Consider the following 18,216-nt stretch of genomic DNA (forward strand, 5'->3'; position numbering starts at 1 on the left):
AGACTCTAGAAAAGATTTCATATTTTTAGAATAGTTTTATGATCACATCAAAGTTCTGCAGAAGGTATAGAGTTCTCATATACACTCTGCACCTGGACATGCATAGCCTCCCCCATTATCAACATCCCCCATCAGAGTGGTACATTGGTTATAATTGATGAGCTTATATTGACACATCATTATGACCCAAAGTCCATAATTTATGTTAGGGTTCATTCTTGGACCATGCCTATATTATTCACCATTATTTTCCAGGCCCTACCATATTAAGTAATACATAGTAGGCACTCAATAAATATTCACTGACTTTTTAAAGTTCTTCTAAATTCATGGTTTAGTGAAACAGGAGAAAAAAAATTTTTAAGAGAGTATTTTAAAATACCCTAATTGCATTTCATCCATTTGTGTTAAAGAAAACTGTCAAGACTTAATTATATTACTTCCATTCTAATTGGACTGTAAAAATCTGCACTCAATGCCAGATGACTAAGTGAAACTCTGACCAGAATACAAAGGTCACCTCATACCACACTGTGCAACTAATATATTTTCCAAGGTCTGACCATACTTTTAGTTAATCTATAAAAGAAGGAAAGATAAAACTTCAGAGGAAGAAAAGAAAAATACCATCTTCTTAACTTACTAATTAAATTATAGCCATGTGCAGTATAATAACTTTTCAGTCAACGATGAACCAAATATACTAGGTGGTTCCATAAGATTATAATCAAGCTGAAAAATTCCTATTGCCTAATGATATTGTGGCCGTCCTAATGCTATAGCACAATCACTTAAATTTTTTATCAATTTAACGTAACCTAAATATACCATTTTTATAAAGTCTACAGTAGTGCAATGTTCTAGGCCTTCATATTCACTCACTACTCACTCACTGACTTACCCAGAGCAATTTCCTATCCTGCAAGCTCCATACATGGTAAGTGGCCTATACAGGTGTACCATTTTTTATCTATTGTGCTGTATTTTTACTGTATCTTTTCTATGTTTAGATGCACAAATACTTACCATTGTATTACAGTTGCCTACAGTATTCAGTACAGTACCATGTTTATAGGTTTGTAGCCTAGGAGCAATGGGCTATACCATATAGCTGTGTAGTAGGCAATACCACCTAGGTTTGTGTAAGTACACTCTAGGATGTGACAAAATTCACCTAAGGATGCATTTCTCAGAATGTATCCCTGTCATTAAGTGACACATGACTGTACAGTCTTTTAAGAAACAAGATAATTTAGGCCTATGCTACTCAAAATATATTTTTCCTCCACCAAAATTATGAAGGTTTTTCTCAATATGAGCTGTTCAGAAAATATATTCAATTCTGAAGATGCTTTCAGGAATCCTTCTTGATTTCATTAGGAAAGAATGGAATCCTATCTTGGCTCTATCTGTTCTGGGTATTCTGAGTAGTAAGTGCGCACTATAAATCAAAATCATGAAGATTGGTGAAGTCATCATTCCCTTTTGATCTTGGACTTAGGTCTCTCATTATCTCATACACACTTACAAATATACTTAGGCTACAAAAGGAACCAGTGTTAATCAAACTAAAATGCATCCATCAGGTTGCCAGAGAATAAATGTTTGTATTGTGCACCAACAAAGTGCTCAACGGTAGAACTGCCAGTGAGCACTGCCCGAAACTGTCATTCAAAACTGCCTGAGAAGTGGGGAAAAAGGCAAATGTGTCAATGTATGCTCACTATATATTGAGTCTGTTACCCCTTTACTGTTTCCATTACCCATTCTTTCATTTAGTCACTAAGTCACTCACTTACACATTCATTCATTCCTTCCTTCATTTATCCATTTATTTAAGGAATATTTCTGAGGATCTATGGTGCATTAACTGGTATAGTATGTGGTAGTGATATAACAATAAACATGAATACAGTTTCTGGCCTTAAGGAGGTTATAATCCATTTAGAAATACAGACAGTATACAGACAATTATAATATAGCATAAAAAACTACGATGTGTACTTAGAAAAAACACAGGATAAGCACATGGGAGAACATGGGGAAATGCCTAAGCTCAGTCAGCTCAACAACTTTTCATTTTCCTTTTCCAAAATGGATTGCCTTAAATTTAAAATCAGGCTTCCTTCTAAATTTTATTTACATTTCATTTCTTCCAGACAGCAAAAAAATACTAGGGTAATTATCCTTTACTATACTGTCTAGGTAACAGCAAGGGCTGGTCTTTTTGAAATTGCCACCAAAAAGTGTAATACTATGGAAATTTTTGCAGCTTAGTAGAGGTAATTTAGTTCTCTATAGTCTCTCGAAGTGTAATACTTTAAAATTTTTAAATTCTCAAAACATCTTGAAAAGAAACGTATTGTATCTTTTCACTTTTCTTTTGGCATTTTCTTCCTAATTTGGGCTCAATTACAAAACAGGTGTTTCTTTGGAAGCTCATTACTTAGGATTAGTAAACTTTGCCTGCCTGTTTGATTATCTTCCCAAGACACAGCCAACAATCTTCCAATGAAAATTCCACACAGGAGTTCATATACAAGACTCAAATGCCATTTTTCCATTGAAGCTTTTCGTTTGCCACTATTAAATCTCACTTTCAGTTTCACTTTAATTCTCTTTAGTCTCATTCCTCAGAGATCAATATGAACCAAAACCAAAAGAAACCAAAAAGTCTATTCCTCTTCCTGTGAACAAACATTGAGAAAATACTTTTTCAAGTATATCATAAGAGAACAATTAAATGATCAAAAATCATACACCTATAGGCCATATAGAAAAAATATTTTCAAACATTTAATGCCAATGCCTACTAGTTCAGTGCTTAGATGTATTCATCATATTTTTAATAAACTTAGCAACACAAATTAAAACCAAATGTGATAACCATAACAACAAAGTCAAAGCTAAGACTGGGAGTAGAAAGAGTACAATGACAGGCTGTCCATTACAATGCAGTTGTATGACTTTGGATAAATCACAACTTTGTTGAGCTTTAGTTTTTACAATTCTAAATTGAAAAGAATTAAACTAATTGAAATGACTCCCAGATAGAAAAGGAAATTTCAATAGTAGTGTGGCAGAAGGACCCTAAAGTGATCCCCTGCAATGATTCTATCTCCTGTTAGTCACACCTTTGTGTAATCCCCTCCCCTTGATTGTAGATGAAATCTGTGACTTGCTTCTAACCAATAGAATATCACAAAGGTGACAGTATGCACTCCCATGGTTAGGCAACATTATATGGCAAAGGTAATAGATGTTGTTGTCTTCAGTGTCTTATTCTGTTTTGTGTTGCTACAACAGAACACAGACATAACAGACTGTGTAATTTATAAAGAAAAGAAATTTCTCATAGTTCTGGCAGCTGGGAAGTCCAAGGTCAAAGGGCTTACATCTGGAGAGAGCCTTCTTGCATTGCAATCACATGGCAGAAGGTGAAAGGGAACGTGCATGCACAAGAGAGAAAAGTGTGTGTGGGAGAAATGGGGAGAAATGGAGGGAGCTGAACTCATCTTTTTATCAGGAACCCACACCCAAGATAATGGCATTAATCCAGTGGTCCCCAACGTTTTTGGCATCAGGGACCAGTTTCATGGAAAACAATTTATCCATGGATGGCAGGGGGCGGGTGGGGTGGGAGGGTTAAGTTTCCAACACATGAACTTTGGGGAAGCATTCAAACTATAGCAGGCAGCACAAAGTCTCAGTCATACAACCACAAAGATATGAATTCTTTCAAAAATATGAATAAGTTTGGATACAATTCTTCCCAAGTCAAGCTTCCAGATGAAAATGTAACCCACCCAAAACCTTGATTGCAATTTTGGGACATCCTGAGAAGAAGACCCAGTTAAGGTGGCCCTAAATCCTGACTGGAAACTGTGAGATAATAAATGTGTGTTGTTTTAAGCAAGGAAGTTTGTGGTGATTTAATACACAGCAATATAAAACTAATATATATAGAAAGTGCAATCATGGATATAAAAACTTTGTTTTAATCATTAATTTTAACTCTCATCCACTTTTAGCCAAACTGGGTTTTCTAAGCAGCATAACATATTCATTCTTTCTCATAATCAATCTCTCTCTCTCTACTCTCTCCTTTCTTTTTTCTTTCCTCCCTCCCTGCCTCCAATCATTCTTTCATTCCTTCTTTCTGCTGGCCTTTCTTTTTCTAAACAAAAGCTTCATTGTAAGGATTAATTCCTGGTTCGTTAGTGCTCTACTTAAACTTTTTTATGTCTCTATAATAATATTCCTCAGTAAAGGTATTATAATGGAATGGTGAATGAGAATGTTTGACTCCTCTTATGTGGTTTATGGTGCTGAAATTTCTCTTTAAAAGAAAAGTATGGGGCCGGAAGCGGTGGCTTACGCCTGTAATCCTAGCACTCTGGGAGGCGGAGGCGGAAGGATCATTTGAACTCAGGAGTTTGAGACCAGCCTGAGTAAGAGCAAGACCCCATCTTTACTAAAAATAGAAAGAAAGTATATGGACAACTAAAAATATATACAGAAAAAATTAGCTGGGCATGGTGGCACATGCCTGTAGTCCCAGCTACTGGGGAGGCTGAGGCAGGAGGATTGCTTGAGCCCAGGAGTTTGAGGTTGCTGTGAGCTAGGCTGACGCCACGGCACTCTAGCCTGGGCAACAGAGTGAGACTTTGTCTCAAAAAAAAAGAAAAAAAAGAAAGAAAGAAAAGTTATGATAAAACTAGAAATAACATGTTGTTATTTCAACTGCTGTTTAGCAAGTTGTAATTAAAGTAATAAATCCATATGAGTCACTACACAGTTGTGTATATGTGTACTATTATAATATACAGTCAATAATAATGGCAAATAGAGAATAATATCAATTGAACTATATAGTCCTTTTAAAATTATTACAGACATTACTACCACATCTAAATTGAGATAATATGTGGAGGCAAAAGCAGAACAATAATTCTTATCAAAGCATAAGTTCTTCCTTAAATTAACAACTGAGAATCAAGACAGTGAACATCTCTTAGTTTTTATCACTCTCGTCTTTGAGTATCACCTTCTTCCCCATTTAATTATAGTATCCTACCATTCTGGCCATAGGGATCTATCCTGTGACTAGTCAATCAAAATAGCCTATCCCTTGGCCACAGTGATTGGACAAGGGGTGAGCACATGACAAGATTAATTATGTCATTACTCTTCATGGGATTTTACATTTGAAGAAGACCATGAAACTAGAAGGAAGGGAAGGAAGGGAATTAGAGTAAGTTATCAGCGATCTTTGTTTTGTGGAAAAAGCCTGATTGCCTGAGTCTAAAGCCAAAAAGATCAGAATAGATGGTGGCATAGAATGAGAAAAACAGACCCTTAATTCAATTCCTTGAAGTTTCCACAACTGACCTGGTATCTGAAGTTCTTCCATGATTCTTTGAGAAGTACTCCTAAGTTACATAAGCCAATAAAGTCCCAATTTGCTTTTTAAGCTGGTTAGAATTAGGTTTCTAGCCTCTGAAAATGAAAAAAAATCAACTAAAGTGATACATTATTTCATTAAAAAATTTTAAATGCTGGATTGGCTATCTATATGCCTCAGGCAGAAAACTTAAATATTATCCATCTTTGATCTTATGTTCGTTGATTACAGGAACTATGTCTGTTAAATCTAACTGCTAAAGACTTTAAGCATCTACTAATGCTTTTGAATTCAATACATTCTAAAATGAATGAACCCATTAAAATATTTAACATATACTCTCAGAAAAAGATGAAAATGAAGGAATGTCTTCTAAAAGCGAAGTTATGTCTTTGGATTTGCAGTTCTGACTTAGAACACAGTACCATAATACCATAGTACCAGCCTAGATTAAGTTGTATTGTCCCAATATACACTTTATAGACCAATAACTATATAATCATTCAAGCACCAAAAAATAACCTGATTAAAAATGATAAAAACTTATATTTAGAGGTATTATTATAAGCAAGACAGTTTCGGTAGCTGTCTTAGATTTAACAGAACTATTGGCAGCAGAGTAAAATGAAAAATCAATAATGTTCAAAATGCTGCCACTGGAAAAATGCATTTCTATACCAAATTAAATTTATCTACAGAGAAACAAAGGATAACAATATAAAAACTCTTCAATTTTGTTTAATAAATACTAAAGTCTGCAAAGATAGTCTAAAATTAAAATTTTATAAATAGTCCATAAAAAATAACTAAATTCATCTACCTGAAAATGCAGTATGAAAATGTACAGCTCTAAAGAAAATAACTACTTCAGAAACCACTGTTTATCCTCTGCTGACTGGCATTTTTAAGAAATACAATTCACCATAGCAACCTATCTTAACACCAGCAGATAAGTACAGGCTATATTTAGAGATGACTGCTTTCCAGACGGCAATCCTGCCTTTCCTTCATATTTAATGGCATAATCCAAAGGACCAAAATATCATTTAATCAGATAGACTGTAGTGTGAAGACAAGTATACTCAGGGGGATGAAGCTGTGTTTCAGAACCACCAAAACAATAAAGTTTCTACCAAAGGTGGCAAAATATGTAAAGAAGTACATAAAGGTAAATAAAATTTTCATGCCTAAGAAATTCATACTTAGATATTAGGTTGGTGCAAAAGTAACTGCAGTTTCAGACTGTGAATTTTAAATCATTATTTCTAGGCTCAAACACATCTTTATTAATCAAAATAGGAACAATTACAATCAACACACTTTTTCCAATGAGAAATTTGTTTTTGCTTATACTATAAAAATCCGTGCTTTGGGATTCAACGAACTCTTGGAAAGCATTTTCTGTATCCTGCAGGTCATGGGAGCATTTTTCCTGCAAAAAGTTGTCTAGATGCTTGAAGAAATGGTAATTGGTTGGCAAGAGGTCAGGTGAATATGGTGGATGAGGCAAAACTCCGTAGCCCACCCAACTGGTTTAACTTTTGAAGCGCTGGTTGTGCCACTTGCGGTTGGGCGTTGTTGTGAAGAAGAATTGGGCCCTTTCTGTTGACCAATGCCAGCTGCAGGTGTTGCAGTTTTCGGGGCATCTAATCGATTTGCTGAGCATACTTCTCAGATGTAATAGTTTCGCCAGGATTCAGAAAGCTGTAGTGGATCAGACCAGCAGCAGACCACCAAACAGTGTGACCATGACCTTTTTTTGGTGCAAGTTTGGCTTTGGGAAGTGCGTTGGAGTTTCTTCTTGGTTGACATTGAGTTCTTCAGCAACTTCTTGTGTAGTTGTAAAAGGATCAGCTTTGATGACTGCTCTCAATTGGTTGTTGTCACTTCTGATGGCCGACCACTATGCTCCTCATCTTCAAGTCTCTTGTCTCTTTTGTAAAACTTCTTGAACAAGCCCTGCACTGCATGTTTGTTAGCAGTTCCTGGGCCAAATGAGTTGTTGATGTTTCAAACTGTCTCCGCTGCTTTATGACCCATTTTGAACTCAAATAAGAAAATCCCCTGAATTTGCTTTTTGTCTAACATCATTTCCATAGTCTAAAATAAATATAAAATAAACAGCAAGTAATAAGTCATTAGCAAAAAAATAAAGTGAGAAATGTGCATTAAAATGATGTATAACATAACCACATTTAAGAATGTATTCCAATATTAAACAGCAAATTTCAACATTGCTAAAACCGTAATTACTTTTGCACCAAGCTAAATACAACTATTTTATCTTTTTCTTAAACATAAAATGCCATCATCGAGCACAAATGATCTGTAATAACAAAATACATTTCAACAGGTACTGGTTATTTTAAATTAGTATGCTACATTTCCAAGGTGGTATCCACCAACTAGCAAAATTTCTTTTTCCAAAAAGCAATTCTTTATAGATGAGGTATAATAACAGCAGTAGTAATATAAGACAAGTCAAACAATACAAAAGAGGAAAGATGAATTAATTAAAATGCTATGGTTACAAAATTACCATGGACTTATTTGTGCTTTATAATCTTTGTAATGACTATGTAAAGATTTTCTACTTTACTAATAAGTAACACAGTTTTATACAATTTGCTTTATAACATGCCATGGTATCATAATAATCAAACACAGAAACCCCTTTTTCTTTACCTTCTAGATGAATTAAATCAAAGTCATTGTTAAAGACAAGATGTGAAGAAGTGAAGTTCAATTAAAAATATCAAGACATATCACCTCATACCCATTAGGATGGCTACTATCAAGAAAACATAAGAAGCGTTGGTGAGGATGTGGAGAAATGGAACCCTTACACATTACTAGTGGAACTCTAAAATGGTACAGCTACGGTAGAAAACAATAAGGTAGTCCTTCAAAAACATTAAAAATAGAATTATCATATGATCCAACAATTCTACTTCTGGATTTATATCCAAAAAAGCTGAAATGTTCACAGGAGCATTATTCACAACAGCCAAAAGGGGGGAGCAGCACAGATGTCCATTGATAGATGACTGGATTAAACAAAATGTGGCATATGCATATAATGCAAAATTTTCCTTAATTGACTATAAGAAAAATTACTAATATCCTGCATTCTGAATTATATTTCTAACATTCAGAGATGGCCAATTCTTCCATGAATTAAACAATTCTCCCTCTACATATCTAAAGTGGTCCAAAATTTTTATGAGCCTTTGCAAATTAAATAAAAGATGAAGGATAACTTGAGCCCAGCAGTTTGAGGTTACAGTGAGCTATGATTGAGCCATTGCACACCAGCCTGGGTGACAGAGTGAGACCTTGTCTCTAAAAAAAATGAATAAAAGGAGACAACCCCACCCAGTCAGCATCAGCAACATTAATAGTACAAACATTTTTCTTTATTTCTTGTCATTGTTATGTTTTCTTTCTTTTTCAATTCTCAAACAACTATTATTATCTCTAAATGAGTTTAAATAATTATTTATGCTAGTTTATAAATAAGTAATAAGAAATTGAAAGGATAAATATGGTAATGTTTTATCTCTTATCTTCAGCACATAGTCAAGAGATTTGAAAGTATTTTTGGAAATTACCTCTATAGAGAACTGAATATAAGTTAAAATAAATTACTTTATCTACAGTACCTCTTTCATATGTAATACTCATCTCTCCATAAGAAACAGCACAAATGATTTTTTTGTAAGTTAAATAGCATGCATTTTTCCACTTAAAAGAAAAAAAATTATCACGCTAAGAATAACTTCTTACATGTATGGAAATTATGAGGCATATTAGATAAGTTAATAGTACAGTGATAACACCAAGTTAAACTTGATAACACTTTTCAATGTACTACTGAGACCACAACTACAAAAAACGTTCTCTTAATGCAACTAAAATTGATAAATTATACATACAGTGGAAGAAATCAACCTTAAAATATTTATAACCACAAATAGAAGATAAGCTACTAAAACAGTTGTTTATTTCAAAATTTAGCATGCATGCAAGCAAGTTACAAATTCAAACTCTTAGGCACATTAATCAGCAAAAAGTGAATGTGGTCTACTTGGTCTTACATTTAACACCTACAGGATTGTGATAGAAACAAGTAAACTCAGAGTACCCAAAGAAAAGAGCATGTCAGGTATCCCTTTAACTTCAACCTTGCCACAAGTCACATTCTGCTCCTGTTACTACAACAGATCAAAAGTTAGTAACAAGACCAGAAATTCTTACTTAGAGATTCACAGCCTTCTTGTATTTTTTTTTCTTCCAAGGTATCCCTCCTTCATCATATTTACACAATAGCTCACTCAGTTCATTCAAGCCCAGTAAGTACTCCTGTTACAATGGCAGTGAAATACTAGAGTATGTACTTCATGGTTCAGGTAAATTACAGAATACCCATCACTCTATTCCATTAGCCTGACGTAGATTGAGAGTATAAATTAGTTAGTTTAGGTTCTGGCTTTTCAATGTCTCTGAGGCAGGAAGCCTTTCATCTACCTCTGACTACTTTTGGTTTAAAGATCATTTTCTGTATATACTTGATTCAGTTTTATTTCTAAACTTTGTCCACAGAAATTCTGCTTATTTACCTGATCAAGATATGCAATATACTACTCTGAGGGTCAATATTGACTAGATAAGCCTGGGTTTTCCTCAGCCCTAGTTCTTCCTTCTGTATCATTCTGTCAGTACTGGTGCTGGAAATAATTAATTCTTATGTACCATCAAGTCTTTCAACATGAGCAGCTCAGGTGGGTGAATCATAATACAAATCTGCTAGGCATAATAACATACAAAGCATTCATTCAATATAAATCTTATTCTAATAATATTTTTTATTTGAAACATTTATTAAAATGATACATATATATACAATTAATAACCACTATACTAGTCTGGAGTACTGATCAAATGACTATGATTTTTTTTAAGGAGGGAATTTTTATTAAAAAAACGGTATTTTCAACATGCTTCCTATTCAGTGTTGCAAAATAAACACTTCAACTCCATATAGAACGATCTGGTATACATGAATCAATGAAAAGTAGTAAAAATTTATGTTAAGAGTTTAAGACAGACCGGGCACGGTGGCTCACACCTGTAATCCTAGCACTCCGGGAGGCCGAGGCGGGTGGATCACTTGAGGTCAGGAGTTCGAGACCAGCCCGTCTATACTAAAAATGCAAAGAAATTATCTGGCCAACTAAAAATATATATAGAAAAAATTAGCCGGGCATGGTGGCACATGCCTATAGTCCCAGCTACTCGGGAGGCTGAGGCAGAAGGATCGCTTCAGCCCAGAAGTTTGAGGTTGCTGTGAGCTAGGCTGATGCCATGGCACTCTAGTCCAGGCAACAGAGCGAGACTCTGTCTCAAAAAAAAAAAAAAAAAAAAAGAGTCTAAGACAGAGAAGAGGCACCTGGCTTTAAAAACCAAAAATAAATAAATACAATTTTAAAAAATCCTTATCTATCAGGTACATATTAAATGAATATTACAATCAGAAAGGAACTCAGAATAAATAAGTTATTTCCCATCAAAACAACTGAAAAAATACTATTTTTCCCATACTGGGCATTTCTTTCTCTAAAGGATTTTACCAAATAAAAAACATATCTCTAAAACACAAATTTGAGTCATTAATAGTACATCCTGACAATTCTAATAAAGAAAAAGTTTTTTCCAAATCCAAATAGACAGGGCAAAAACAAAATCTTTCTTCATGAATATCAACATTCTTATATACTAGACTAATGCCAAGAGGCTAATGCCAAATTAAGGGAATGATGCTAAATTAAGACATCTGGCTTTGTAAAAACAGGTACTCTGAAAATATATTTCATCCATCCAATGAAGGGGTCTGACACAAATTTTTCTTAGAATACTAAGACTAAATGTAGAATTTAGTGGTAGGTTGAATGATGAATATTACTTTACAATTTGGAAAGAAGTAACAAATTCTCTCAAAACATGACAATTCATTATTATAATCCATTATTCAAGTATAATTCTTCACAGCTTATATATCACTAAAGTCCATATGAGCATATTTTTTCATTATATTATTACATTAAACAGATGTATAATATCATCATACTAAAAATATATTCATTCAAATGGGTGAGATCTTTTGAAGAAATTATAAAGTTCTTGCCATATCCATGAGGCAAATAAAGGTTATTTAATATTTATTTGCTAGGTATACCTACATCCACATAGAATAATTATGTTCTTGGTTAAATTTTCACAGGAATAAAAGGACAACTGTCAATCTTCACAGGAATAAAAATCAAGGAGAAAGAATATTGGCAATTCTTTTGAGTGAGGAAAAGAGATTGAGAAAAGAAAAAAAATGGAGAGAGTGGTTTGGAAACTCTAAATTCATTACATTATAAACTTCAATATTCAATATATTTTCAGCACTTTCTTGTCAAAGTATTTTTTTAACTGACTAGTCAATCATTAAAGAATCAATAACCTTCAGATTCTAGATATCCTTGTGTTTTATTCCTCACAAAATTCTCAATGATTAGTGAAACTTGTAGGAGGGGATAGATTACATGTGATCTGAAGGACTTATTCTCTATTATATTTTATTGCATGCATTCTACATCATTACAAAGTACCTATCAAGCACTCAATTTTCTTTTCCCTGCTGCCCAGGCTTAACTGGCGTTTTTTTTTTTTTGTTTGTTTGTTTGTTTTTAAATAAAGGGTGATCTTATCGGAAGGGCATGTTTATATAGAAGATAGCATGCATATATCTTAGTAAATATAAAATTCCAAAAAATATTTCATGAAATAGAAAGTGATATTATAACAGAGTATATGCTGATAAAGAAATGGGACTGACTCATGAGCAAAACAAAATTAAAAATTGAAATCTATAAAACTCTACAAATTTCCTGTGCTATATACAGTCTTCTAACATAAAACATTAGAAATATATTCAATATATTAGAATATATGTTGTTATCACAAATAACTATTACAAATAATATATTCATAAAAGCTCAAACTTGATGTGAACAAATTCAATCTCACCTTCTGAAGCAAATCAACTACTAATCATCTTCTTTGCCTGGTACCTACTGTCACATTTGCAAGATATCAGCAGCCATTAGCCCTGCTCATTGAAAGTCAATTATTCATCAGGATATCATTCCTTCTTCTACAATCTATTCTATTTCTAAAAAGAAAGCGTTCCATCATACTTCACTATATATAACACAAATTATTAGAAAAGAAGGTATTGCTCTACCTTAAATTAGTTTTCAGGTATAACTCTTTTGAAAAGAGTAACACCAACAATAAAGTTTTAAATTATACTTAATATTGAAAACCAAATACTCACAAAGAAGGATCTTGTACGAGATCTTTGAGATTTATTCCACTGCGGTCTTCTGCAAGATTCCTGAAGCAACTATCACTCACTAAACAGGGAAGGGGGAAAGAAAAAAAAATTAATTTTTGTTTACATTTCATTTAAGCTACTAATGATCAAATGAAATTTTGAAATGAAAATTTGGCTTTTTCGCAGTGGCTCACGCCTGTAATCCTACCACTCTGGGAGGCCGAGGCAGGCGGATCATTTGAGCTCAGGAGTTCGAGACTAGCCTGAGCAAGAGCGAGACCCCTGTCTCTACTAAAAAAAATTGAAAGAAATTAGCTGGACAACTGAAAAAATATATATATAAAATTAGCTGGGCATGGTGGCGCAGGCCTGTAGTCCCAGCTACTTGGGAGGTTGAGGCAGTAGGATTGTTTGAGCCCAGAAGTTTGAGGTTGCTCTGAGCTAAGCTGATGCCACGGCACTCTAGCCCAGGCAACAGAGAGAGACTCTGTCTCAAAAAAAAAAAAAAAAAAAAAAAAAAATTAAATAGTAATTTTAGATCTGAAAAAAATACTATCTGAACTTAATAAGTTGGTGGGTGAGTTTTATAACTGACTAAACACAGTAAAACATAAGATTAATGAACTCAAAGATAGGTCAGCAGAACATATCCAAACTTGATCTGAAGCAGATCAAGAAAAAAACAAATGAAAAGAATAGAGCATAAGAGACGTGGGAATCAGTCTAACTTACATGTAATTGCAGTCACAATAAAGCAGAGGGAGAGAATAGGGAGAAACAATTCTACCAGAAAAAAATAAAAATTGCTGAGAATATCCCAAAATTGATATAATACATTAATGTAATGAGTTAGAAGGTATAGCGAACAGAACACTGCAAAAAGTGAAAGGAAACCACAACTAGCAGTCAAAATGCTGAAAGTCAAAGAAAACAAGAACATCTTAACAGTAGCCAGAGGAGAAAAAAAGAATACATTACCCTCAAAAGAAAAACAAGTCCTAAAGCTGAATTTTCAACAGAAACTATGGAGTCCAGAAGAAAATAGAATATGTTTAAAATATCGAAGAAAAACTATGAATCCAAAAGTCTGTAGCTTGATAAAATATCCATATAAAAATGAAGGTAAAATAAAACTAATTTACTCATATAATACTTTTATATTTATTAGCATAAAGATTAAATGATTGATTATCTACTTCAATTTAATAGTTTTATTTTATATGCCTAAGAGAGCCAATTCTAATCAACAAGGGCCAAAATAAATAACACTTTCCTTTTTCCTTTCAAATATCTATTACCTAATATTTTTAGAATTTTATATTCCCTTTTATTACAGAGTCCCTCAATATTACAAGCTTTAATCCCTCAAAATATAGATCTGTCTCTGATAGAAGTGATTTAATACATATAAACAATGATGCACTAAAAACATTTAAAGTTCAAAAAGTTTGGATCCTTCTTTTTAATTCCAAAAAGGTATCTCCCCACCGATTTTATAATCGGTAGAGTAAATTTAATTAATATATATTTTCAATCCACATTTAATAGACACATTCCAACATGTTGATTTGTGACAAACTTTCTGCTTTTCATAATTTTAAAACAAATGCTCTTTATTATAGCATTTCCTGAGTAAGGCCAAAAAGGAAAAAATAGAATGTTGGCACAATGAAAGAAAAACTTGTTTTCTAGCTGAGTTGAACTAAAATTGAAGGTATATTATAATATTTGTTCTAATAATACGTCTTGCACATTTGGGAAATAGGAGAGCTTAGTTATAAACTTCAAGGCTTGCAAGTTTAGGAGGCTTAATTAAAATGGAATAAAACGTTGCTTTTTTAAATGATTGCTAGTCAGCTATCTGAGAAATAATTTTGCTAAGACAGTTTTCTAAAATGCACGTACCATTTAAATTTTATGTTAAAACTGGGCAAGAAATTTCTTTAAAAAATTCTGAAGCTTTGGCTGCCTAATAAATATGCTTGTTTTTAGGTTTGATTTTTTTAATCAATGCAACAAGTTTTGGTTTTGAATCATAAATAATAAGATGCTACATTTTAAGAAGCTAATGAATATTTTTTCATGTGTAAATTATACCAAAGCCAATAATTTTTGATATTTTTCTGTTTTTTTTTTCTTCCAGTATATGACATCTAGAGGAATTACTATGTTCCAACTGATTAATGAAAATTCCTCAATATGTTAACACAAAAGTCAAATAAAACAGGAGAAATTACCATATAAACATGTAGTTAAACTACCTGGTATTAATATGAAAATTATAAACTTGTATCTCAATCTGATTTATGTTGATATAATAATTAACTTGGAGGAGAAGGAAAATTACTTAGAAATATTGTGTACCAGATTCTTTAGCAGAACCCACAGCTAATTATATGCATTTTTTCTGTAAATGTTTATGTTTTTGAAGTATAATCAAGATAAAAATTAATATTCATCCTGTGTTATGTATTTCATATTAATTACCTCACCTAATCTTCACAATCATCCAGTAATAAACCTACTAATTACATTCCTATTTTATAGATGAGGAGATCAAGCTAGAGAGCATATAGCTAATACACAGCTGTGCTCCATAACTTTTAATCACTATGTCATACTGACCACGGTTCTCATATATTTCTCTTTATTACAGATTACTATGTATTTCTATAACCTTAAAACAAAAGTTATACAATTAAATCTTATTATATGATAATAAATGGCATTTCGAAGCATTACTAAAGAAATACATATTTTGAAACTTGAAAGAAACATAAGGGATCTTCTAGTTGAGTGGTTAGGAAGTTATGTTTCATGATATCTCATGGGTTCTATGGAAGTTCTATAGAGGATCAATAACATCCCTTTCCCCCTGACAGTCAAAAACCTCTGTTTTTATTTGTTTTATATGCTAGATTGACTTAAAAGATTTTACTTGAACAAATTTTACTAAAGAAATTTGGTATAAGCTGAAACATACTCATACACATACACACTTCAAAACTACATCATGAGTTGTATCCTCCATTATTTTATATATGAGAATCATGGTTTGTTTATGGTCAGCAAGAATCAACATTCAAATTCAGTATACTTAGAAATATATGTAAAATAGATTTTTAGCAGGGTTCTGAGCTAATAATGAGCACTTTCTTTTGTATATATTCATCTTTCTGGTCTAGAATCAAGGTAATATTTAACATTCATTATGTGCTAAGCACTTCATATTTATTTTCTAACTTACAAATAAGTATAATGTAGTATTGTGTATAATCAATATGATCTTTGATAAAATATTTATATAAGTTCTATTATGAATTATTCCATAAGACTATTAAGAACTATATATGGAAGACCTATCCCTTTCTTATTTCTAGAATGACATTAATATCTTATCCTTCTCTAGTTTGAAAGGATTTTTCTGAACTAAGAGAATTACAATCTTCAAAAATTCATGTTTAAAATACAGCATAGAAGGAATCTCAGTATTAATAATTCTGATTATACTGTACCATGTATATGAACTTGACAATAAATCACTTAAATTATTTGAAAATTGCTAAAGAGACAATAAAAACAGATTCTATTCAAAATTCATTCATTCTGTAGTTTCTAAATATCCAATGAAATAAAATTCCAGGAATGGCCCTGCAAAAATAATTAACAATTTTTTAAAACAGTAAGTTTATACTACAGAGAAATTCTAACTGATTAATTCAAAATTAGACTGGACAAATGAGAAAATAATTTACAATCACAGAAAAGAAAAAAGACATTAAAATGATTCGTGTTTCAAAAGACAAATATTTGAATACTAAAAAGTTAAGAGCCAGTTCTTGGGAACATTAAATAGTTTTCCAGAAAGATCCCTCTTTATGGTCACAGTGTGAAAGTCAAATTTTTAGTGAAGAATGTCAATATGCTGTAATGTTAAAATTACACCAAAAAACTTCAGCACTTGATTTGTCTTCTTTCATTCTGAAAATATATCTGATAGCTTAATTAATATGTGATTTCTGGGGTTCAGTGTGGACAAGTCTGAGAGTCAAAAACTGTAGCAGTACCCAGTTATATGAGACAGACACGAAATTATGCTCTGGTGACTTTTACCTCATAGAGCTCAGGAAATATCACAGAAAAATTGCTTCATGTTTCCAGCAAAATGAAGGGTAAAGGATACCATTTTGAAATATGTCAGAGTACTGTGTTCTTCTTAACAAGGTCTGCTCTCAGGAGAAATTATTTAAGGAGAGCCTAGTCTGGAGTTCTGTCACACTTTAAATGTGATCTGGGACAAAGGAAATACAAAACTACTCCAGCCAGTTCTAGTTATCCTGTCCCAACTAAGGAGTGGAGAGCTGAAAAATACTTGAGAACTTCACAGTCCAGAGAGGCATAGATCACTAAAAGACTGGAACCTAACCACAGGAACAAGAGAACACTTCCCCAGCCCCATAACTCCCTACCACATTGTTTAAGGCCCATTACAACAGTACCTTTTACCCAGTACATCATATTTCACTATCAAAAAAATTACAAAGCACACTAAAAGGCAAAAAAACTCACTGAAAAAAAAAACAAAACAAAATAGATCAAGCATCAGAACCAGACATGGGAGGGATATTGGAATTATCAGACCTGTCATTTAAAACAACTATAATTAATATGCTAGGGATGCCACAATTGATAAGATAGACAGCATGCAAAAACAGATAAGCAATGTATGCAGGGGGATAGAAATCTTTAAAAAGAACAAAAAAAATGGTAGAGATGAAAAACTGTAACAGAAATTAAAAGTGTTTTTGACTGGACACAGCTGAAGAAATAGCTATATTGTAAGTATGGAACAACACAGTTAATAATAAACCCTCTTTTCAAAGAGAAAAAAAAAAAGAATCTCTGAGCTTGAAGATACATTATAGAAACCTCCAAAACTGAAAAGAAATAAAACGAACACACACAAAAGAAGCAAAATCACAAAATACTGTGTAATAACTACAAAAGATGTAACATATACAACGAGAATGCCAGAAAGAGGGGGAGAATGGAGCAAAAGAAATATTTGAAACAATGATGACTTAAAAATTTCACCCAAACTAATGTCAGACACCAAAATACAAATCTGGAAAGCTCGGAGAATATCAAGCAGGATAAATGCCTAAAACAATAGACCTAGGCATATCAAATTAAAACTCCAGAAAATCAAAAACAAAGAAAAAATTCTAAAAGAAGCCAGAGGAAAAATCCAACTTACCTACAGAAAAAAATAATTAAGAATTATATCCAACTTCTCTTCAGAAACTGTGAAAGTATGGAGAGTGGAGTAAAATATTTAGTGTTGAGGAAACAAAAAAAAAGGACAACCCAGAATTCTGTATTCTGGAAAATTGTCCTTCAAAAGAAAAGGAAGGATTAAAGACATCAT

General features: G+C 32.8%; 1 protein-coding gene across 3 annotated transcripts in view; it reads right to left on the bottom strand.

Moving 5' to 3' along the window:
* GPHN (gephyrin) overlaps positions 1-18,216 on the bottom strand; it is a 535,238-nt gene that overhangs the window by 422,936 nt on the left and 94,086 nt on the right. For 2 of the 3 annotated variants that reach the window (XM_045565470.1, XM_045565461.1), the window contains exon 2: positions 12,789-12,867. In XM_045565470.1, coding sequence (XP_045421426.1) covers positions 12,789-12,867 — 79 coding nt within the window. Of the gene's footprint in view, positions 1-12,788; positions 12,868-18,045; positions 18,080-18,216 lie in introns of those variants that run through there. The other variant, XM_045565478.1, reaches the window with a different exon arrangement.

Source organism: Lemur catta, chromosome 1, assembly GCF_020740605.2.
Source record: "Lemur catta isolate mLemCat1 chromosome 1, mLemCat1.pri, whole genome shotgun sequence".
Classification (NCBI taxonomy): Eukaryota; Metazoa; Chordata; class Mammalia; order Primates; family Lemuridae; genus Lemur; species Lemur catta.